This window comes from Antrostomus carolinensis, unplaced genomic scaffold (genome assembly GCF_000700745.2).
Source record: "Antrostomus carolinensis isolate BGI_N321 unplaced genomic scaffold, ASM70074v2 scaffold77, whole genome shotgun sequence".
Lineage (NCBI taxonomy): Eukaryota > Metazoa > Chordata > Aves > Caprimulgiformes > Caprimulgidae > Antrostomus > Antrostomus carolinensis.
The window spans coordinates 1-23200 of NW_010327779.1; the positions used below are offsets into that span (position 1 = coordinate 1).

The following is a 23200-nucleotide window of genomic DNA, read 5'->3' on the forward strand; positions in this document are numbered from 1 at the left end:
CCCCCCAAAATCTGTCTCATTTAGCAACAGAAGGGGAGTGGATGTATGTTCTCTTTATAAAGTGCATCCTGAGAGATTGTACAGCTGCTTAGTGATGCTTTGTGGTGTTTTCCTGCTGGATGCCTGTTCAGGGAAGCTGCATGTTTTGTGTATTAGAAAATGAGTACTTGATTTCTGCCATGTAGACCTCTCCAGCACCTCACACAGTAATACTCCTTGTTTCCTGCGTGGGCATGTGACCTATGTTTAATATTACTCCCTCCTTGACAGCAGGGGAAGGAAAAAAAAAAAGATCAAACCCCAGAGGCTTATTTTTTGCATTTAATGCTTTGAAAACATTTGCTGGAAGAAATACTGATGTAGCACTGATGCGTGCACATGACTTGTATCAGGGAATAGCTATCAAGCTCAGACCTCACCGTGAGTGCAGCTAAGCAGTGGAACAGATTGCCCAGGGAGGTTGTGCTGTCTCTGTCTTGGAGGTTTTTAAGACCAGACTGGATAAAACCCAAAGTAACCTGGTCTGACCTCAGACCTGACCCTATCTTGAGCAGGAGGTTGGATTCCATGACCTCCTGAGGACCTTTACCTGAATTTTCTTGTGATCCTATTAGCTTGTAAGCAGCTTTGCAGAAGGCAGAAACAAATCTCTCTGCCACCACTTGCTATGTAAATTGATCCCTAACAAAGGTAGTTTGGTACCAGTTAGCCAGAGTCTTGCTCTTCGAGGATGGCAGCACTGAGCCTGAGCCCACTGCTCACAGCTCTCACGGCATGGCTGTTCAGTCCAGCTCCTGGCAGAAAAGCCACTAAAGTCACCACTGCAAAAGCAGAGAGTGACGAGTGATCATAGTGACACTGAGGCCAGGGGCTGAAGGGGCCGGATAGCTGTAGGTTGCTCTCTGCTGCTGTGGAAAGATGCTGATTTGTATTACAGGGCAGTGGTTGTGCTGCGCTACCAGCATAGAGGAATAGACCAATTAATTGCTTGAGTTCACGTCTTGCATCTTTTTCAAGCCCTAGATTAATGCAAGCAAAGCAAATTGTGCAGAGTGGTTGACATTTAATGAAATGATTTTTAGTGTTTGGAGGAGTGCTTTATGATCATCTGCTTTGGTGACAGATGTACTAAAAAGCCATGAATAGACTGCATAGATGAAAACATTATTACTTAGATTATAGTACTCCAAAGGTGAGACTTGTTTATCTTACCTGTCTGTAATTATGCAGCACGCTTTCAGTTCCACGTAGGCAGCAACTTTTTGTAGTAAAAGCTTAGAAAATTATTTTGAAAAAGAACATCCCTGGTTTTTGAATGTCTGGAAAAAGACACAGAAGAGTTAATCCATGTTAAATGATGGAGGGATAAGAGTTCTAGTGAGAAGAAACACCCATCTTGTATGATACCTGTGTGACTCTGTCATGAAGAAGCAATGTTGAATATTAAATGAATCCTCAATACAAGGCAGTCTGTATTTTCCATAGTGGGATTAGATGCAGTGGAGATCTTCTGCACTGCTTATGTTCATGCCGAGTACTTTCTTTTTTTTCCTTGCAGCAAAGAAAACTTGTGCCGAGTCGGATTTCACTTGTGACGATGGCCACTGCATCCCAGCCAGGTGGAAATGTGATGGTGAAGAAGAATGTCCTGATGGGTCAGATGAATCGGAAGCAGCATGCAGTGAGTAGCACAGAAAAGTGATGTTTCTCAGACGTGTTGTCTTATGAAAGCACAGAGAAATTAGAGGTTTTGTTCCCAGCGCTTGCAGGATGTTCTGTCAGCTTTAAGTTATGTTAGAAAAGAAATTAAAGACACAAAAGATTCAGGTCATTGAAATCAGATGGTTTCCAAATTTTCAAATGTGCCGGTTTTCCAGACTGTAATACAGGCAGCACCATCTAGCAGGTGTTTCTGTCTGTAATGGAATCAAAAGCATCTCTAGCTCTGTTACAGTTTGTCTGGTTGTAGGGCTCATGGTCAGCAGTTGTTCACAAAGATTCACTCTCACCTGGGATCAGGTCTTTAGATAGATTAGCAGCATTTTGCATGGTAGTATGTTGAGATTTATCATCACTGGAGACAGCACTTCAGTCCTTACAGAGGAACTTGGCAATGTTAGGGCATTGCTCAATTTTTTTTTATTTTTTTTTTTGCCTTTGAGAACAAATGAAAAAAAAGGTAACAGATGAAAGATGGGCAATGTAAAATAACTAAAGCTGAGAGTCAGCGTGACAGATGTTAACTGCGGGTAACACCTTTCAAAAACCCATTGATTCAGTGTAAAAGGACATGCTTGATTTTTATGTAGTGCATTTTATCTTGTTCTTTTGATTCTCTGAGGAGGTTCAATCGCACTCCATTGTTCTAGAACTGGGAAGGGCTGTCTAATGTTGAGTTGAAGGGAATCCCGGGGATGTTTTAATGAAAACACTATTTAATATGTAGACTTGTTTGTGTGCTTACTTAATGTCTGCAGCTTTGTTCTTGGACAGACCAAGAAACCAGTACAAGCCATTCTATTGAATTTCCAGTCATGTACTTCACAAACATATTCCCATGAGTCAGAAGCAGTGTTGGAGGAAATATTTTTATCGGATTTCATCAGAATGGGGTGCATAGAGGACTTCAAAATTAACCATACTTTTATTTTTAAGCCTAGTACCAGTCCTACTTTCTCCTAATTAAGAAAGATGAATTCATTTCTCTTGCATAAAATGAATTGAATCATTTTGGCAGCCATATACAGGCTATAGAAAAAATTACTGCAGTAACTACATTAGCATATTTATGTACTGTGTACGTTGGTCTTTCACCCTGCATCGTCCTTAGTCAAAAGCTATCTTATTAATGCTGCTTCCACTACCTGATTGTCTGGAGGGGACTGAATAGCTAAGCAGCTCCATTCCTTGCAGTCTCCGTCTGAAAATCTCTTGTCAGAGGCCATAGCATGAATTGTGTACAGGCCATGTTGCGCTAAGATCCCTGATCATTTCTCTTAATCATCTTCCATTCCATTTCTAGCCATTTCACCTTTCATTTTTCCTCTACTTATTTCATTCTTTGGGGAAACCAGTCTTAAAACTTAAGCATGGTAAAAGAGGCTTGACCTGAGCCTCCAATTGTTACAGTGCAGGACTGCTGTCCTGAGAGGAAAGTAATCTGTTCAGTTTTGTGAGATATTCCTTCTTGAAACCGTGTAAGAGACTGATGTTTGCACTTCTGTTCAGAAAAGTAGATAGCCCTTGAAATGTCTCTCTGGTGCTAATAGGAGCGGGCCAGTGTCACCTCGACACAGGGAGAAGTTTGTTCCCATTCTGTAGTATGTACCTAACAGGTGAATCGGGAATGCTTTGTGGAACTAGCAGTACCTGTATGGACCAGTTCTTAATTTGTTTTTTGTTTTGTTTTGGGTTTTTTTAATACAAGGACTTTGAAACCAGCTCAAAGACTATGACATATTTTACTTGTGTATAGCTGTCTCAGGCAGATTTACCGTGCTTTGCCTCAGCGTAAGATATTTAGGTTTTGGTTTGAGTTTTAGCCGAAATAGATCAATGTTTATGTGATGGAGGCATGAACTTGTGTCTTAACATTCACGGGATACTTGATACAAACCTATGTCTGACTTGTGGCTAGGTTGGAAGAGAAGCCAGTGTTTCTGTCTGTACCAGTAAAATCTTGTCTTTCAATCTCAAAAAGGTCTGCAACTAGAATTTTGGAACTTTACTTGTTTTACAGGATTATTCAGATCTGAAGTTCACATTTAATCAGATGAAGATCAAGTAGTTTTAATCTTATGACTGTTGATAGCTATGTGCTTTAATTTGCACGGTAAGGACATTCTTTCCAGATGCTTTGTCTCCTTGGCAAGGGCTGATCTGATCTGCTCTGTGAGGAAACAGAATCAAACTGATACTGCGTAAGCACAGCGCTGTTTGTGAGGTTAATTCACATTTTTGCAGGTCTTCCTACCACTACTGATCAAGACAGCAGTGATTTATAAACATGGTAGGCTATTAAACAAGAAACTGAAGTGTTAGGCTTTGCTTTTAATTTGTACCCTTAACTTAAGAAGCCTAGCACTTTCTGTGTTTAAATGTTATTTAAGGGCAAAGAGGAGGCTGTAATGACAGAAAATATAGTGAGAGGCAAATGTATAGTTGGACATTTCTCGTATTGTCCCTCCTTCCAGGCCCTTTTTCTTTCCCCCTGATGAAAATTAGGCTGAACAACTTCCCTGTGGCTGAGGAATGACTGCAGACCCCTGTGACTGTCTCATTTTCCTGTTCAGAAATGCAGCACAGCCCGTTGGAGGAGTCTGCACTGTGGAGTTTCCCCAGGGAAGGGACAGGTTAGGAAACAGAGATATCACCTCTGGCAAGATCAAACTGCTTTATAAAAGCAATTGCTTTCAGACAGGCCACATAATTGTCAGCACCTCTGCCAGGATCCAGGGTTATTCCTCGATTAATGCAACATGGGGACACTGTCCACAGTCTGTTCTAACTAGGGAGGTTAAATGCATTGGTAGTGCTGACTGTTGCATTTTAGTATTTCCAGCTCAGAATGGGATCAAAGCAGGGCAGTTCCTCTCAGCATCTAACCACTTGCTAAATGGCTTTTTATTCTCTGAATGCTTTTGTGGTGCTTCTTTTTAGTACATTTTGTGCTCTCTGATCGGTAGTTAGGCATGTTGTGTCCCCATCTCTAATGCTCAAAGGTAACAGTTTGTGGTTGGTTGTGGGGTTTTTTTGGTGGGCTTTTTGGTTTGTTTTTTTTTTGTTTGTTTGTTGTGGGGTTTTTTTTAGGTAAACCCCCTCCAAAACAATACTTTGCTTTTTCTGTTTCCCAGATAACTGAAGTTGCTTAGCTTTCTACCTAACAATATCCTCTCTAGGGATGTTACCCACCCCCAGATCTTCAGAACAGTATGACCTGTCTTATTTGGGATAGGTAAGATGGCATCACAGCTGGCTTGACTTCTGTTGGACCTGTGATGTCTAGGGCCTTTTGTGCTATCCATGCAATTATTTTTTTTTAAACTGCATTTTCTTCAAACCAGTAAATGTGGCTGGGAACAGTAGGTATAAGGATATCTTTTGAGTCCCATTCAATTCTCAGCTGATGTGATCTATAGGACTTCTTGTTCTGGGTTTTGGTGCTAGTTGAAGGTCAATTAATTTCTAGCGTGGGCTGATTTTGAAGAATGTGGATGTCCAGGCTTTTGGTTTGAAATGGGTCAGTGTGAATAAGAAACTGCTTATTTCTTCATTTTTCTTTGAGCCAAATCCTTAACCTAAACGTGCTCTCACATCCATAGGTTTGTCCAAGTGAATTATTCATGTAACATTTGAGTGTTGCTACTAAACCTCAGTGTTCTGCCATCTGTCAGTTTTTTAGTGCTATTATCTGGCTGCTGAATATACTTTGTCTCATTTAATTTATATTAAGGTTTCAAAGAAATGTGTCCCCCTTTTCTGTAAGCTGATCGGGTCAGGGGCATCTTGTGAGCTTAGATCTGTTCTCTCTGAAGTCATCGTTAGAAATCCTGACAGTCTGGGGGGGGTGGGGAGGAGATGTGTTTTAGGGTTTTTTTGTTTCTGTGTGGAAGTAGAATGAGCCCCTAAATCAAGAGAAGCAAAACCGTGTGAACTCAGAAACTGGTGCTATCTGCAACAGGCAGAAGGGACCAAATTCACAATTTAAGAAGCTATGTTGATTGAGGCTGGAGGAGGGAGGAGAGGGAGGAGGAATTTAATATCGAAGAGAAGAAAGTTATTTTGAGAAACATACTTAATAAATGAAAAGAAATGGGATACAGTGGGTGAGAGGGAACAAAGAAACACCATTTAGGTGTGCTGCAGGGATGCTCCTGGTGAGGAAAGAGAAGAGTTAGTACTTGGGCATGCCAACTCCTATTCTTGTCTTCCTGGACACAAAGCCTTTTTAGAGTCAACGATTGCCTGAACCAGGCCTCTGTTCAGGAAAGGTTGGCTGCTGGTACGTACAGCAAATGAAGCGGGATACATGCCAAGAAAAGAGTCAGGGAGAAGTAGGCTTGTCCTCCTGTTTGTCAGCAGCCATTGCTGCTTCTCCTTGCCTGCTGTGAGGCAGAGCCTAGAGTGGGTGCAGAATTGCTGTTGTTGGAAGGTGCTCTGAAATGATAATGGATTTCATCTTCATCATGCCAGCTTGTTCGTATGCAAGGAGCTCCTCACAAATCATTAAAAAGGATAGCAGAGTATCTGATGTAGTGGGAGCAGTTAGTGCCTCTGTCAGCCTGAAGCCTGCGACTCCCACGTATCTCACCAGCAGCTGATTTAAGATACAGAAAATATTTTTGACCTCAGAGTAAACTCAAGTGCTGAGGTTCTAATTATTTCCTGCAAGGTTATATAGCAGCATGCCTCTGCCAGCTGCAAGGAGATCTTTGGTAGCCTCCACATACTCTCCCACTGGAAAGCCCACCATGGCCAGAGCCCTGGACTTATTTTTCATTGCTCTCATTAAAAACAACCCCGTGTGGCTCGGTGGTCACCCTAGAGCTATGGTGCAACTACTGCTGATATGCACAGGCTTTGTTTATGCATATGAAAATGTTCCTCACTATTTTTCTATCCAGTTTCTTGAAGCTGAGAGAGGGGGAAGGGAAGTCATTTTTCTTACTGAGCTAACAGAGACCTCCAGCAAAATGAATGTTATGCACTTAATGCTGTTCCAGTGCAGGTACTGAATCATTCTGCTTTTTTACAAGAAAGAAATTTTAAATTTCCCTCTGAAGTATTCTGATTATTTAACCAGTGACTTAAACAAAAAAATCTCTAGAGAAAAATAAAAATAAATGCTAACAAACAGTAACAGCACTGATGGGACCACAAATTAAAGGGATAGAGCAAGTGAAAATCTAAGCTGGCAAACGCTTGCCTTAGGACATTGTATATACATAATGAGATCGAGGAATGTAGGCAGCATAAACTCACCACTTACTTCTGTATCAGATATGTGACATTCTCCTAGTTAAGAGCAGAAATTATTATACAGAAAGGTATAGTAGGATGTTATGAGGAAGAAAAAGGGAAGAGGAGAACTGAATTTGTATTGCATGTAATAGGGAATGATTTAATACAGCAAGTTTAATAAGCAGCAGTCCTGGAAATAGATTTTTAAATGGAAATGGAATATAAAATCAAACTCTGGATGTTGGTTTGAAATACAGTTCCAGTTCATACAGTTCTTTTTATTTTGAAGTATGTGTCACGAGTCGTTCTGGGACATGTATCTAAATTTGACAGTTATATTTTTTAATGGGTCTTTTCCGTGATCCTAGGCACTTTGTGTGCTGATGTCTCACAGTGGTGATCAGTTCTGTCCCCATTTTCTGTTAAGTTGCCCAAATACAAAATTCTGTAATTGTTGTTAGTGCTGATGGTATTGCTCACCCCCAAATGCACTGTCCTCTCCTAGCTCTCCGTTCACCCCAAAGCATGTTATGTCTTCATTATTCTTCTTTGATCCAGACCTCCTGCGTGACTGAGTGAGTTTGGTGACGTTACTGCACTTCGGTGGAAAGTGACTTAAGCTGTTCCCTGCCCTTGGAGAATTTATGCTGAAGAGGGGTGGACTGTCTCATTCAGGGCATCACATACACTGGGCCATTGAGCTTCAAGTAGCAATGGAAAAAATTAGGCCAGATCAGTCCAGCGCAGCCAGACACCAGATTTTAGGACCAGGGGCAATAACAGAGGGGATATTCCGCTCCTCCCCTTATTTTTTTTCCCCCCAACATTAACAGCAGATTTAGTTTTGTGTATGTGATAGGATGGTGGGGGATTGTAAATGCAATGGAACATGTAAATTAAAGACCATTGTGTTGGATTAATTTGTGACAGATCATTCAGGGAATTGAATAAGGTAATGTTAATGTCAGGTGTACAGATGTGCATTTTAACATGCTCCCACTACACAAACTGGCTATTGCCAGCCTGAAATACAGCAGCTTCAATAGTCGTACCATTGTCCCCTGTCACTGTCTTAGATGGGTCATTGGGAACACTACTGGATTACAGCAGCTGAAGACCACTTCGCAGGTTTCCACCACATCTGTAAAACAAATATAGGACAAGGTACAGGATCCTCCCAGTGACGGGGCACAAAAGAGGCCTGTCTCATTTTCCAGATGCTCAGACTGGTTTGTAGGGCTGATGATGAAAGCTTTGATTTGTTAAGGTGATCAAATTTATTGAGACAGAATAAAATGAAAACACCCCATGATCTTCTCTCCATGAAGTCATGGAATAATTTAAGATAGAAAGGACCTCTGGGGGTCATCTAGTCCAATCCCCTGCTCAAAGTGGACCCCGGTCCTCGTGTTTGACCACCCTTATTAATGAAAAAAAAATAAAATCCCTATATCTTATCACAATTTCCTTTGTTGCAGGGTGTGTCTGTCACCTCCCATCCTATCACTGTGCACCTCCAAGAACAGTCTGGCTCCATCTCCTCTAGTCTCTCCCAGTTTGTAGTTGAAGGCAGCAATCAAATCTTCCTTTAGCCTTCTCTTCTGATGGCTGAACAAATGCTGTTCCCTCAACCTCTTTTTGTATGTAGTCTCTCATTTTCAGATTATTTTGTGATATCATTGGAAATGACTCAATTCTACAACCAGGATACAGTTTTCCCGTTGTTCACTCACCTCTGTCAAAACTTTACTATATCCAAAATATAACTTCAAAATTAATTTTATCCTAAGCGTATGTAACTCTTCAAATTCTCATAAATGTACCTTTACTCCTGATTTAATCATGTCTCAGCCAGTGTATACTTATTTCCCAAGTGCCTTTGGTTCCTTAACCACTCTTAAGTGCTTTGAATGCCTGCGGTGGTTCCTTATCGAGCAACCCCAAGTTGAACTCAGTATCCCAAACGACACAAAACTGTAGGGACTAACACAAGAAGTCTTTGACAGGGTAAGGAATCAAATCCAGTTTTTCCTGCATCCTATCCTTTTCTTGAAGCATGAAATTATCCTTTTCACATCAAAGAAAATTCAGCAAACTCAAAGCCTAGCTGTTTATCCCTAGTAGTCGGATAACTTTATCTGTGGCTCATGGGCAGTGAATTACGTCTCCCTTTTGATGATTACATGGCTTTGGTGGTCTCAGCATTTTACTAACCTAGAGATGTAAATTAATTTAGGATATGTAATGATTGTGCTCCAGTTCTACCAGTGCTGAAGAGTTTTAATACCTGTTCAAAACAAAATGTGTTTTTCCTTTAAGGGAAGAGCTTGTATCTCAGAAGTGACCTTTTCAGAGAGCTGAGTCCCATAGGAAAACCAAAAGAAAATACCTATCAGGTCTTTCCTGATGTTTCTGTTGTTTCTGATGTTTCTATTGTTCTTTTCTTAAGCAGTGTTACCTTGTGAGAGAGTCGCTTTTTCATGTAGCATTGCAAGCTTTGCCATTCGCAGTGTTCCCGTACCTCAGATCGACTCTGTGCTTTTGCTAGACGACTGCTACAAAGATTTAAACGTTGGCATTTAAATATTCTTTTCTATTGGTCTAATGCGTTCATGCAGTTCATAAACAGGAACGGTCATAAAAGTGTTTGATGCTGCCTTTTTATGGCAACAATTAATCTAGCAGTTATTTCAATAGGAGAGAATAGCAGGAATATGAAAGTTGAGCATGTGAAGCTCGTGTATGTGTACACTGTTTAACAGGCCATAAATATTGAACTAGTAAAAACTGAAGAGGCTTTCAGAAATACTCAAGCAGCTTTTCATTACCTAGTGGGTTTTTTTTTCCCATTCTCTGGCTGCTTGCTTTCTGGAATTCAGATTGCCTGATTTTTTTATATTTGTATTTTTGCTTGTTTATTTGGAGGGGGATCACGGTTGGTTTACTTAGTATGTCTGATGTGAAAAGGAAGTAATTTCTGGGAATCAAAGGCAAAACATAACTTAAAAATTGAAATGTTTTACTAACTGAATGAAGCAGTATTGCACTGCAAGAGCACAGAAAACAAACCTTTTCTCTTTTCTTAAATGGGTGAATGGTGGTGTGAGGAAAATAAGTTAATACCAAATGACATTATTTAACATTTTTCACATTTAAATAGCTTCTGTGTTTTAGTATCATAATGAATTGTGTGCTGACACTGTGATTCCTAGTTCCACCACCTTTTCCTTCATAGGTATTTTTCCTCTCTTTCTCTATTTCTACAGCTGTAGGATTGTGTTTTCATTCAGGACAAACTCCCACTGAAATTATTTGCAGTTTTAATAAGGGTCTTGTGATACTCCATCCCGCTTCCTTGCGGATTAGGATCGTGATTAAGACTGGTTTAATATGCAGTCTCTGCATGCTTTGGTAGACATAATTTATGTAATTTAAACCTTACACTGGAGATTTTTAATTCTGTGCAATGCTTCCAGTCGGATTGTGCTCTGGGGTGAGGCTCGGTCGCTGACGGTGCTGCCTGCATGTGTGAGGGCAGTATGGATATTCACCCTTCATCTGTGGGATGCAATGAGCTTCCATAACTGCTCAGAGCCTTAATCAGGGCTTTGCTTCAGCAGTGGCTTCTAGCCCCCTTTCTAGAGACGCTGTATTCAGTGTCAGAGTGACAGATTTCAGCCCACCCTTTCTGTCTTGTATTTTAACATATTAAAACATGTTAAGAATCCTTTGCTTTAAAATACAGAGGACTTAGCTCAGTACCTTTGTTACACTGCATATGCTTCCACCTTCCCAGACGAATGAACTCCTGCCAGTTATTGCACCATTTTTCTGGCTTACACTGCTAGGGTAGTCATCTTACCGTGTCATTTGATTTCTCCACGTTATTGTATGAAGACTCTGAATGTTTTGGCATAGAGGTTGCAAACATTAGTCATTTTAGCACAAACATAACCATGCTTCTCCCTTTTTTTTTTTTGTACAGGGAGCAGCATGTCTAGCGTGTTTGGCAGTCAGCAATTTCATTTCTAGTCATTGTGTGTGTATTTATATGGGTAAAATTATACATATGTATTTAGAAATGAACATACACGCAGACACAAAAAAATAACAGTATGCTTTTCAAGCATTTCAGCAGGTATATTGGCCCTGTATGGAGTGTGAGTGAGGAACAGTCATTAACTGCTACAACTTACATGTTTCTGCTTCAATTCCTGCCTCTAGACATGTTGCAAGTGTCAAACTTGGAGCTGAGTTGTGTGAACCAGCAGGGATATTTGTAATGAAGTAAAGGTGTAGGTGGTAGCAGAAAGCCTTTTCTTCTCAGCCACAGGTCTACACACCACTATTCTTGTGCAACAGCCTGAACACATTCAATTAAAATTGCCATCTGAGCTGCCTGTTCCATCCTCTGAAAAAGAGAACAGGTGGGGGTTTCTTTGTGTAAGAAAGATTAAATATAAAAGATGAAATATTCACTGCAAGATGTGAAATGCAATTATTTAATAGGAGCAGAGCCTTTTCAGTTTTACTTTTTTTTACACGTATGAGAGTGAGGACATAGAAGAAATTATTAATTCTATGTTCATCTACTGAATCCTTTTTTTGCCCCACGTTCTTCATGTTCTGTTGATCCCTTTGAGCAGCGATTCATTTGTTGATACGTGTAACATCTCAGAATAGTTGTTGCATTAGCATGAAAAAGCAGCATCTTCGCTTGGTGTGAGCTTGAATCTTGATGGAGCAGTTCCCTCTTTGTGGCCGTGCAGATGTTGCCAGCAGTGGTGCAGGATGGCTTCCTTTCAGCTGCTGTGGGTGCTGGAGATGGTGTAACGTGGAGTGTGACACTGCACTCAATTTTTCCTCTACAATATGAATTTTTAAAAAGTCCTGGATGCTGTTTGGTATGCTCGACCCTTTGATAGAACAGAGAGAAGATACTGTAATGACAGATGCAAGGTGAAATACTAATGTTGCAGCATACTTAGATAAGCTTTTCATTTGGATTAAGGAAAGGTGCAGACTTCAGGTAACAGGAAAAAGTTTTTTGTGATTAATTCTGTCAGTTTCCTGGAGACCTGTATAATTTTTCTTTCTATAATTTTTATCACTTATTTTGGCAGCTTTTATTATGTTTGCTCATCTAGGGACCTTTGGTGGCTTTATTTTCTCTGTTGATAAGAAGCCCTTTTGCGACCATAATCTCTTTTACAAATGTGTATGGTCTCAGTGCTACTCACCTCCTTTATCCTTTGTATAATTTTGTCCCCCTGGTGTTCTGTGGGGCTTTTTCCTCCCTGTTTTGATTGGAATAGGAGTAATCTCTGTGAATGAGAGAAAGAAAATGAGCCTGGGAAGGTGGAAAATGAAAGATCAGTTGCTGATAGAGAGGCTCAGAGAGCCCCACGGGCTCTGTGCTGGACTCAGCCATGGCTGAGAGGCTTCTGAAGAGGCTGTTTTCATCGCTGTTTGTGACCAGCAGGCTCTTGATGGAGCCCAGCGTGCAGTCTATGAGCATCCCTTCTTCCCAGCACCCAGGGTACAGAATTGCCTCTTGATTAGACAGAGAGAAGGGGAAGGAGCCAGCATGCACACGTGCACTTGTACACGAACCAACCCCCCCAGTCTCATTTCTATTCTTGAGCATCTGGAGAAGTGTCGCTGCCTCCACTGGACCCAGTCTCTGGAATATTGGTACGTATGTGGCTCTCCTGGGCTGGCACCAACTGCAGAGCGCCCGCTCCGCTGCAGAGCAGAGGTGTTTGGGGAAAAGAGGGTGACTCTTCAGTTAGGAGCCTGACATTGCAGATAACGCCAGTTATGGACTCCTCCCTGTGACTGACTTCTTTGACCATTTATTTGATGGTATTCCAGCTTTTCAGAACAGGAGCCAAGAAGTTGCTCTGCTTATCAGGTACCTCTAAGTGCAGCTACTGATTTTTCACTTCTTAAAAGTATTTGATTGCTGGCATGGTTGGAAATGGCACGTTAATCAAACAAGTTGCTTCAGCTGAAAATGACTGGTAGGAAATCAAGATAACAATTGGCAAAATTTTCTAATCTTATAGATTTATCAGAGTATACCAAGCTTTCATATAATAAAATAAAGTAAAAAATCCCCACCCTGTAATAATAGATTTAATTAAAATAATCTCTGAGGAAAAATTGAACTGGGCTTCAGAAGAGGTAATTCAAATCTCTCAACCAGTCAGATACAATCTTTTGTTTTTTTCACAAAGGGAAAACATGTCTAAGTTTCATAGGACTTTTGATTATTTTAATAAATGGTTTCTTCCCAGCTTGCACAATATGTTCATTTATAAGAAACAGCAACGCTATTGAAGATCACAATAGAAAAATCTGTGGGGTTTTTTTTATAATTAAAGTTCCATTCTCTTTCCATAATTGCCTAACTGCTTATCCAATGTGAAACTCAGAGAAACGGTTCCTCATCCATTATGTTCAAGACAGACAGCAAAATAAACTGATTTAAAGGGATTAAAGAAAAATTGACAACTTTAAAATCACATTTTAAAATCATTTTTGTACTTAACTACTGCAGACCCCTTCTGTATTGTTCTCCTATCCAATAGCCACCAAGTACTTTATAAACAGTGGTTAAACTCAGTAGTTATTTCAGCACCAAGAGGTGTGTGAGGGTGCTTCAGAAAAGCAGATCAAACATTGGTGCTGTAAAGTAGCATTCACCATTTCCTTTATAATTAGGTGATTGTGTTTGCAGCAGAGCATGACTGAAGCCTGTGGAGTTCTGCCCAGGCCTGTGCTGCTCCTTCTAGCACGGAGCTTACAGCCGTGGTGAAGTTACTCACATCGGGGCTTGGCAGAGCGATTTTTATATGAGAACAGACTCAAGTAAAGCAAGAAGCCTAATGAAACAGAGGAATAGCAGGAGTGAAACAAAGATTATAGTAATAAGGTCAAAAGGTTCTTTATCTGAGGCCAAGCATGGCTTGGCTGTTACCCTTACATATTTATATATAGCTATATAGTAGATACGTAGATAGATCTATAATTCTATTAACAAGATTATTACAGATTTGGCTAAAGTAGCCTGTGAGGGCGGATCTGAGGAAGAGAAAGAGCACGAGCAAGAAGTATGAGAGGATGCTCTGTGCAAAAGGCAGGGTGAGCAGCAGTTAAGGCAGGAGGGAAAAAGGAAGGGTGGGAGAAACAGGAGTTTAGTGCCAGTGGTGGGGCACAGCTGCTTCTGCTTTCCACATGGAGGGAGTGGTAGGAAATTAAGACATCAGTACATGTTTCTCAGCAGACTTGTGTGGCATTGCTCAAGAAAGTGTTGAGGTGCAGGTCTGGCAGTCAAGAAACATGAGCTTGAGTTTTGGCTCTGCTGCTGCCTCATGGTGGGGCCATAGATGAGTGAAGTGGTTTGAAGCGTCACCACCTGCAAAAACAGAGTGGTGTAATTTTGTTAAAGGTGCTCACAGTGGTGCCACTGTATCTTATGAGGTGGTTGAAGGATGTTGACTATATTCCTCTTTGATAGGGACTAGTTAATAATAGGACTATGAATTGTGGCTTGATTTTATTATGGGGTTAAAAGCTCTTAGACCAAGAAGACTACTGAAGTTAATTTCTTGCCAGTTTTTTTAATTAAGTTGAGAACATGGGGAGATTTTAAGTTGGAATATTGTTCTTTCACAATCCCTTACTTACATTTTCTTCACACCTCTTTAGAAAGGTATTTTCTTCATTTATTTTCTAAGAAGTGAGGTCAAAGAGTAGAGCCTAGACTTTCAGAAGTGCACAAGGAAGTATCTGTAGGCTCTGAGAATCTTTGAAAAAGATTAGTAATTTTTAAATGCACCTTTTTTGGATGCTTCAGTATAGGCAGTTTCTTCTAAGCTGAATGCCCTAAATTAATGGCTTCTAGGAAGCAATTTCTTTTACAGATTTTACTTCTGTAGTGCTAGTGGGAAGGGAGGCATCTGGTCACGTCCATGCTTTAATATCATGTGTACATTCATCAGTAGTTTAGTGAGGGCAGTCAGATGCACAGGCTCTGACAAAAACTGAGCTTAAGCAACTTCTTCAAAACCATCTGCATGAAAGTTGTTTGGATTTTTTTTTGTTTTTAAAAGTGGAAGTTTTGAATCTGTGTAGCCTTCAGGCACAGATCATCCCTTCCATATGCGCTCTCAGATTTTACATCTTCCTGTTCTAATGTGTGCTGTAGCTGGACTTTATTGTCCTGAAATTTAAAAGTCACAGTTGCTACTTCCAGCTGCTGTTGGACTGGGAGCATGGATTTTTGGGTTGTCTAGAAACCAGCACGTCATTGCGGAATAGCAGCATGACATTGTCTCATTACCAGTCACACTCCATTGTTTAGTGTGTTTTGGTCTATTTCTTGTTACTTTTCATGAGCCAGTAATCTTGCTCGTGAAGCTTTGAGGAAAAAAGTTTAGGCAGTATTGTATGTCGGGATTATGGAGAAAAAGCAGAATTTAGATTGTTCTTCTTCCTTCCTTTCATTGCCAGACTGTGCTGTTGTAGACATTACACTTTGTTTTATCTGAAATGCAGAATTACCCTTTTAAATTATACTTGCAGTGAAAAAAACAAACCAAAACAAAGTAACAGATCTAAAGTATTGGTGGCCTCAGATCACTGGTGGCCTGAGTTCTGAGCACAGTTTGAGTCCTCATGTGCAAGACTCTGTTTATCTCCTAGTGGCCATTGCATTGTGTTTATGCATACCAACTTCTATAGACATGTGTGTCTAATTCCCCATTACAGTTTCTTTCCACAGACTAGTGAGCAGAGAGTTTCCATGTGTGTGACTGTTGTCTTTATGAGATGGGAGCCCATGATATTTTCATCATATGGTATAAAATATTTATTACTATTTTTAAAGGTTGGCTTCAGGAGACAGTCTGTGATGTGACTGCATTTAATAACATAAATCAAAGTCTTTTTATTTTTGCATATATTTAAGAAGCTACGAGGAGTTAGTCATGGTGATTTCTAAATACCAGGGAGACGACTGCTCTGAAAACATTTCAAAGGGAAATAGCTTGAAGCTATGGAATGGTGTTTAGAAAAGGACAATTTGAACTAAATAAAAAAGTAATCCCTGTTTATACATAATAAATGGAGGAAAGATCTCTCAAATTGTGGAAAAGAATTTAAAAAAATATATATATGTCTGGGATTCAGGTTCCTGAGAAAAGTGTGTTCAATGATTATGCAAAATCAGGAACTTGACAATTGTGGGATCAGTTCTTACCTTTTCATAGCCTAGCAACAATTCTACTATTTTTCTCCTTTTTTTTTTCTCCTTTACTTGGATTTTTTTCATTCATCTCCTATAGTCCTGGCTTGGAATAAGTCTGTTGGTTTTGTTTCTTTTTTCTTTCCAAGAGAGTGTAAAACAGCTGCCACTGGAAGCTGTTGTGTAACATATGTCCCAGAAGGAGTGAATACATCCCTATCTGCTCATCAAATATTATGAGAACTCGGGCTGATGTTTCTGGCTTTCAAGACGCATTTTCTCTCCTACTGAGCCAAAGGAGAAATTGTGATAGTTCAAACCCATACATGCGCTGACTTACTTCCTCTTTGCTGTAATTACTTAACCACTTTCCCAAATGCCAGAGATCTGTAGAGATCAAAACTGACTGGTTGGAGAGAGTGGAGAGGTTTGAGAGAAGGAGGAACAGTAGCATGCAGTCCTTGAGTGTGATGATTCACAGTTACAGTAGCCGTGGATGGTACATGCCCATACACACGGTACATGGATGCACGAATTTGTCTTTTAAAAAACATTTGCTATGCCGGGAGCTACTGCACATAGAGTAGTGGAGGTTTTGTCTGCTAAGACCATATTATGAACTGGACCTAGACAGCAGAGGGACTGGACAGAGCAAGTCAGGTTGTTCTGTTGATTGAAGGTCAACAAGAACATGTTATATCCTCCTCTTGAATATGCTCTCAGAAATTGCATTTGATTTTCTGTATATCCTGGTTCACTGAGACTAGGCACAATTTCAAAATAGTGCTGGGATCTGGATGCTGGGGCAACTTGTAGACTGGTTTTATTCTTTTGTGTGGCCTCACAGTGTTACCTTTATTGAAAAGACTGATGCAATCAATTAATACATTTGAACATTTTTATGAGCACACTTCCCTAGTCACAGTCAATCAGGATATTGGGGTTATTTCAAACAGTAAGAAATGGTTATTTGATTTTGCTTATTTCACCTGGCTACTCATTTGGTTTGGTTTGCTTTGTGGGAGTTTTTTTAACCCAACAGAATGAAGAATTCTTTAGGTATTCAGTCAGTTTTCATACTTTTGGTTGCTTTTTAGGGAGAATGTGAGAGACTATTTCCTTTTGAAGGTTATACCAGTTCAGCTCAGCCTTTGTTATTAACTCCAGCCTGGGATCATCAGATGTATGTGGTGCTGCAGGACTAGACTGTAATTGTGACACAGATCAAAATCTCTGCCAGGCTATCCTTTCCCTCTTCTAAAAGCAGATTATCAGACTGGCATCTGTTTTCTTCAGGGAAGATGGCCCAGATGCCCACACTGCAGAAGAGCTGACTCACAGCGGTATAGCTGACCTTTCTGCAAGGCGTAAGATGATTAACGGAAGGTGCGTGTGTGCTTGCCGGTCATCCCATGTCCCTGGTGGTAGCAGACAAGGGTGGGGGCTTCTTGCTACTCTTGTCCTTAGTGTGAAAAAGGGCTGGGCAGGTGCTTTGAGTCTTACAGCGAAGCTCTTAGCGGTCTGCTAGACCCTTTCCCCCTGAGCTCTCTGTGTCTTCTCTCCTGCAGTTGGCAAGTGGAAAAACGCACATAAAGACAACTCTGTCTCGTTTTCAGAGAAGGTTCTGGAAAGGTTAGGCACTGTGAGGGCAGCAACTTATTTAAAGTTCTGACATCAGACTCCCTCAAGTCTTAGGCGGCTCTATAGGAAATTATAGCTGACCTGCATAGGAAATGAGGTGTACTTTCAACTTCAAAGTCATAAAAATTACTTTATCTAGACCAAATGCAATCTTACCTACTATACAAGTGACAGAACTTTGTCTCAGAGATCTATTCTACCTCTCTTAGTTATGCTAGGGCAGAGAGAACGTCTTCTTCCTGAAAAAATTAAAAAGCCATGTATCAGCCCTTAAGAACCAGTGCATTATACTGTATTTCTGTGAAATTTCTCTTCCCTTGCTATGTGAGTCATATTCTTGTAAATAAAGATAATTCAGTCACTGGGTTAACAAATAGCTTCAGGAGCACCAGAACTAGGGAAGTCTGCTTTTTTCCCCACCCACCTTCCCTGTACATTTGTGTCCTGGGCTTGATTGACTTTTTGGTGCATAAGAGCATAAGAGTTCCATTAAAAATTTTCATGATTTCCCCAGTTTCCTCTTCCATGGACTCTTTGTCTTCAAATAGAGGTTGAACTTACATGGCAACCTTCTGTTTTGTCAGAGTATTCTGCCCAGTCATGTATACTCACTGACCTTACAGGAACTCTCCTTGAGACCTTTTATCTTTTTGTTATTTTCTTTGATTTGGCTACTCTGTTTATAATTTATAAGGGCAGAGGAATAGATTCTTGGGGCGGGAGGTTTAATAATTTACAGAAACTTTGCTTCCACAGAAAATCAGCATAAGAACCTAAAATACTGAAAGTTCAAACAACTACAGTCTAGGTACAAAGGATAACTAGATAATAAAGACCTCAAATAACGAAAGCTAGAAGTATGCATGAAAAGTATGCATTATGGCCAAGTATATTAAGGACTGTAAGGAATTCTTTAATGAAAAGCAACTCCATATAGTGTGATACTGATCAATGAGAGTGAAACAGTAAGCTGCAGTGGCAGAAAATGAGAAAATGCAGAGAGTATTTATAATTTCTGTTCAGAAAGAGGCGTAAGAAGATACATTTGCACATTTAACAACATGCCTGCTACTGAATGACAGCTATAAAAGTTTTATGTTTTTAAAACAGTAAGTAAAAGCTAGTATTTTGATGGTAGTTAAAGGTAAAACAGAGCATGGTACAGAACCTGCTGTGGAGGGTCTGCAGTCCAAGACTTGAGTTCCTAACTGCTACAACAATGCACGAGTCAGCTCCCAGAGCTGTTATGGTGCTCATCATGCTGTTATTAGTTTTGGACAAAACCACAGAAAGGCTGATAATGGAATATAATACATCAAGATTTAAAATTTTTAAAAAGTGTTAACATGTTAGGGAAAACGGGAGTTGCCTCACTTCTTGCTGTTTCTTGATTGAATCATGACCTTGTTAATAAGATACTGTGTGTGTTGATAAGCTACTATGTGTATTTTGTGATTTAAGTTAAAAGGTTATAAAAATTTAGTTTACATAATAATTTGAGGCCATGTTAATCACATTGAAGAACAGGTGAATAGAAGGTGGTAAAAGACATGGGTAGCTGCTGTAAAGTGGAAAGGTTATTAGACAAGGAGTTGTGAACAATCTTACAAGCTTACATGATTATAGACTTGGAAAATATTAGATGGGTATTTGATTTATTGAACAGAGGCTTCAGAGTTGCCTTTATTAATTTACACCTGTCTCGTTAGAGAAGAGATTTCATCACACAGTTGTTTCTTTGCCTTAGTAAGAAACAGCATAATTTGGTCCAGTGAACAGAAGCCAAAACTAGATAAGAAAAGTAGAGATAAGGACTAGAACTAGAGATAAGATACAGCTCTTAACAGTAGTTGTAAATAAACAAGTGGAATGACTTGTCCAGGAATCTTTACCAACTGAAGTCTTTATATCAAAATACATACCTGTCTCAAAGATATCCTGTCATTTAAATTGACTGTAGAAATATAGAAATGACAGCCTTTTGCTACACAAACATTCAACTGATTTTAATGGTCCTGTAGCCTTTCAACATGGGAAGTTCTCTCAGCTGGTGCAAACAGATGTTGGTGAAACTGCACAGTTTATACATAAAGACCTTTGGCCCAGCTGCTGCAAGCCACAGTAAGCTCTGCCACCAGGAGGTACAGATCAGATCACTGGGAAGGAATTTTCAGGGCAAAAATGTTCAGTTAAAGGAAAATAGTTTGTTCCTGAGTAGGGGACCCCAACTGTGGATCATCATCATCTGTAGATCTCCAAAGACAGTCATAGGTATCAAGAAACCTTTTTTCTGTTCTGTGATCCTTGAAGATCTGGCTTTCCTCAACAAATGGAAACCAGGAGAAACCTCTGAGAGGGAACGTGTCTCATGGATGGAAAATGTAACTGGTGAGATTTTGCACAGTGCATTAGCTTACTGCCTGATAGGCGGATTGGTGGGGAGTTTTCATGGAGTTAATTATTCTTCACTGAGCCGAAGTTATCTAATATATATCTATGTATACAATCTTATATATACTATCTATATCTAATATATCTGTGTATACTTCTTTTCATCTCTGGTCTGCACAGAATATCCCCAGAGATAAAGAAACACAATGTTTTAGATAGATGAAGGTGTTTTCTGCTGTTGGCAGGTTTTGCTGCCATGACCTGCTTGAGGTGGGCTTGCTGCCTTCCAGGATCGGGCCCACTGGGAAGCTGGCAGTCACAGTTAAAGCAGGCTCCATTATCTGAACAAACTCTGGCTTGTTTTCTTATGATCCAAAGTGCTTGGTGAAAGGTGCAGCTTGGATTCTTTAAAGCATCTCATTATAGGTTATATTTAGAAGTGGGAAGAATATATTATTAATTACAAGGATGCTCTAAAGCAGAGAAGCTGTTTAATCCATGCCCTCGATGAACAGAAAAGTTACTGTACCGAAGGAAGGTTGTGAAATTAACAATATATTCATTAGGAGTTCATCAGATACCAAACTACACTAATCTTCAGGATAGTACTAGAATATCTGACAATTTCCTAGTTATTACTTAAGTGATAAGAGCAAGAGACAGGAACTGCCACAGGAAAATCTATATAATACAGTTTACATATCTGACATCTGCCAGTTTATAGATACGTTATTTTACATCTCAGTTTACAGGCTAAGCACTCTCCTGTTGCCTTGGTGGGAGTAGGGTTTTCTGGGAAGAACTGGAGGTAGAAGTTGGTCCCCTATATTTCTCAGCTTATGTGGTTGCTAAATGAGCACAGTGTATAGATCATTAGTTTTTTTCTTATCTTCCTACAAAACCCCCTTTACCAAGGTAGGTGTCCAGTGGGTTCATCCCAGTATCTTTCTGGATGTTTGCTTTGATCTGTTAGTGCTCTCAACTCCAGTCTGTGTACTGGCCCTGTAAACAGAGCCACCTCTGCAGAGGCATCTCTCTAACATAGGTGATTTTTGTAATTACTTTCAGTACTTAAAAAATACGGTATTTTTTCTGTCTTTAAGTTCAGACTGACATCTGGTAACTGATTTCTTTTAACTGTATGATATAGTCTGGTAATTGGTTTTTAAATTGTACTTAAAAACCTGATTTTGAGTTGAGCATAACTGGCTTCAAAAGAAGTGAAGTCAAGAGCTTAAATGTCCCAGAATATGTATGAATTAAGTCTTCTGGAATTTGTTTCTGGATTTGCTGTAATAGGAATGGAGCACTCTGGTATGTATATGGTAGGGAATTCTAGAAATCAGTATATGGGACTAGAAATAAATAGATCAGTCCTGGTGTTGTGTTCAGCTGCTTGTGTAAAAATTTGACAAGTGACCAAGGTGATTGTGGCTGGTAGGCTTGTACTAAGTGAGATTACTGCTAGTTAAATTCTTTTTAGAAACGTAATTTTTAACAGTTCAGGGTCACAGTGCCACATATTTGAAGAGTCTAGAAAACTTTCCCGTTGTTTGTATCTGTAAACTGAAAACAGTTAAATGATGTTTTATTCAATAAAAAGTAAATGTGTCTCTTGTCTAAAAGTATCTGTGCGGAAATTGTTCCAAGATGCTTTCAAACTGCTGAGTTACAAATCACACAGAGAGGTCTGATTGATTTATTGTGTGCTGCAATCTGGAGTATTTTATCACTGAATCTTTAGTAAAGAAGGTTGATGTTAATGAAACTGCAATGTATTTAGACCAAAAGCCTAAGAAGAAAGAAAGAAGCACTACTGTATTACTGCAGATCAGGAGAATAAAGTTATTAGCTGCTTTTCTGTAGAGAATGGCTCTTTTGGCAGTCTCTGCTAAGTCACGCCGTGAGGCACAGGCTTCATAAATCAGGGCTACAGATTTGGGTCTGGTGTGCCCATGGGATGCCCAGGTAATGGGAATTAGGCTGTGCTACTTAGGCACACGGCTGACACGGCCTGATTAGGTGACAGGAGACTTGTAATAAGCCACCCTTTGGAGGAGGAAGGCCAAGGCAGTGGTTCCCCAGCTGTGCACCTTTGCTCAGCAAGGCCACCGTGGGCCCCGAGAGCTGCATTCACCAGCTAAACGCATCAATTTGTCACCTCTGTGGCTGCGTGAGAAAGTTTGTAAGTTGTTCAAAAATCTATTTGCCCACAAGGCTTCAGAATCACTGATCTGGGGCAGTGAACAAGTTTTCCTTTCAAAAGTTGCATTTCTCAGGGTTAATTAGCTGACTTCCATTCATGCCTAGCTTGTGCTGCCTTAACCTCCTGACTCTCATTTCTTCCTTGACACTCTTCTTTCTCCCCGTAGCATGTCTGTGTTTGAACTTCCCTGATTCCCAGCTATGTTGCTACCAGTCTGTGCTGGGTCAGCTGTTACCTCTGAGTGTTTTATTCTCCTAAGGCTTGCCCAAATCACAATTGCCTTGAAAGCACCATGCATCACTAATCATGGGGGAACACAGTGGATCGTGATAGATTTTAAAGCCTGTCTGCAGCCAGACTTAGGTTTTCACAGTAGGCATCCCTGGATATCAGCAGAGATAGAGAACCCCTGTTGAGGAACAGAGCTGTGCTCTCAGCCATGCCAGAGACTGGAGTTCAGTTTGATTTCTGGGCTTACAGGACAGGCAAATTCCTTTCTTTTTTTTTTCCTGCCCTTACCCATTACTATTAATATAAAAAGGAGGGTGAGGCTGAACTGCATTACAACTGGCAATGTGTGCACAGACTGACAGAGTAATTATTGATGTAGATAGTGATGGGATGGGAGGTTTGACAGGACAATGTTGTACATAACTCATTCTCAAAGTAGCACTAAAAAGAATAGAGATTAAAGAAGGGTAGAAAAAAGGGGAGTATTTTAACTGACCTTCTTAAAGCCATTTCTTTGTTGG

At 40.1% G+C, this 23200-nt stretch overlaps 1 protein-coding gene across 1 annotated transcript in view; it reads left to right on the forward strand.

Moving 5' to 3' along the window:
• Positions 1 to 1558: 1558 nt before the first annotated feature.
• Positions 1559 to 23200, forward strand: part of LOC104528073 (low-density lipoprotein receptor-related protein 8) — a gene marked incomplete at its 5' end in the record, with an annotated part of 73419 nt that continues 51777 nt past the window's right edge. The window contains one exon of the mRNA XM_010171978.2: positions 1559 to 1681. Coding sequence (XP_010170280.1) covers positions 1559 to 1681 — 123 coding nt within the window. The remainder of the gene's footprint in view (positions 1682 to 23200) is intronic.